The 1,217-nt window shown below is 70.7% G+C and overlaps 1 protein-coding gene across 1 annotated transcript in view; it reads right to left on the bottom strand.

Moving 5' to 3' along the window:
• The window catches only part of GRN (granulin precursor), a 7,233-nt gene that overhangs the window by 1,491 nt on the left and 4,525 nt on the right, over nt 1-1,217 (bottom strand). Inside the window, exons 2-5 of the mRNA XM_009287932.1 lie at nt 1,199-1,215; nt 1,023-1,126; nt 798-939; nt 570-683 (exon numbers count right to left, since the gene is read on the bottom strand). Coding sequence (XP_009286207.1) covers nt 570-683; nt 798-939; nt 1,023-1,126; nt 1,199-1,215 — 377 coding nt within the window. The remainder of the gene's footprint in view (nt 1-569; nt 684-797; nt 940-1,022; nt 1,127-1,198; nt 1,216-1,217) is intronic.

The raw sequence follows: 1,217 nt of genomic DNA on the forward strand, positions 1-1,217 counted from the left end.
GTCGGTGCCTGCTGGACCCCCGCCCGCCCTACCCGCCCGGGGGGTCCCAGCGGTGCCACGGACAGGGTGGGCTGCCGGTGTGGGGTGCCCGGTGTGGGGTGCGTGGCATGGGGTGCTCAGTGCTGGGTGCCTAACACGGGGTGCCTGGGACAGGGTGCCTGACATGGGGTGTTCGGTATGGGGGGGTCTGGTATTGGGTGCCCGGCACGGTGTGCCTGGCATGGGGTGCTCAGTGCGGGATGCCCAGCGCAGGGTGCCCAGCACGGGGTGCTCAGGACAGGGTGCCTGGCATGAGATGCTCAGCATGGGCTGCCAGGACAGGGTGCCCGGTATGGGGTGCATGGCACGGGGACGCCTGGCGTGGGGTGCTCAGCTCAGGGTGCCCGGTATGGGACAGCTGGCACGAGGTGGCCAGTACAAGGTGGCCAGCGTGGGGTGCTTGGGACACAGTGCCTGATACGGGGTGCCCGGCATGGGGTGCCCAGCATGGGGTGGCTGGTGTGGGGTGCCCGGTACAAGGTGCCTGGCGTGGGGTGCCCGGTGCAGGCTGTCCAGCGCGGGGCCAGCACTCACGTTTTGCAGGGGACAGCAGCCGTACCGCGCCGAGGGCAGCTGGCAGCAGGTAGCACCGTCGGGACACGCCGAGCGGCCGTCGGGGCACAGCACGTGGTGCAGTGCGACTGCTGGGGGACACACGCACACACACACACAGCTTCACCGTGCCCCCTCCCCACCTCCGTGTCCCCTCCGAGGGGACAGCGAGGACACCCCACCACCCAGAGGGGGACACCCCTCACCTGGCGCCGGGGGCTGGCGCTTCCAGGCGGGGAACGGGGTGCCCAGGGGGACATCACCGGCGGGTGACAGGCAGCGCCCGTGGGCCAGGTCGCAGACGGTGGCGTGGGGACAGCAGTGCACCTTGTCAGCACAGCACGAGGCCTGCGGGAACCGGACCTGCTCGTCACAGCAGTGACGAGCATGATGTCCCCCCCGCTAATGTCCCCACGTCCCCCTCCCCGTACCTGGGGCATGGGGCAGCACCCCCAGGCGCCGCTGGCCGTCACGCAGCAGGTGGCATTGTCGGGACACTCAGACTGTCCGTCGGGACAGGGGACAGCACGGGGGGCTGCAGAGAGTGAGGACAGGGTGACGGACCCCTACGCCCCCCAACCAGGCCCACCCATGTCCCCCCACTCACGTGTGACCCCCCCGTACCT

This window comes from Aptenodytes forsteri, unplaced genomic scaffold, assembly GCF_000699145.1.
Source record: "Aptenodytes forsteri isolate BGI_AS27 unplaced genomic scaffold, ASM69914v1 Scaffold249, whole genome shotgun sequence".
NCBI lineage: Eukaryota > Metazoa > Chordata > Aves > Sphenisciformes > Spheniscidae > Aptenodytes > Aptenodytes forsteri.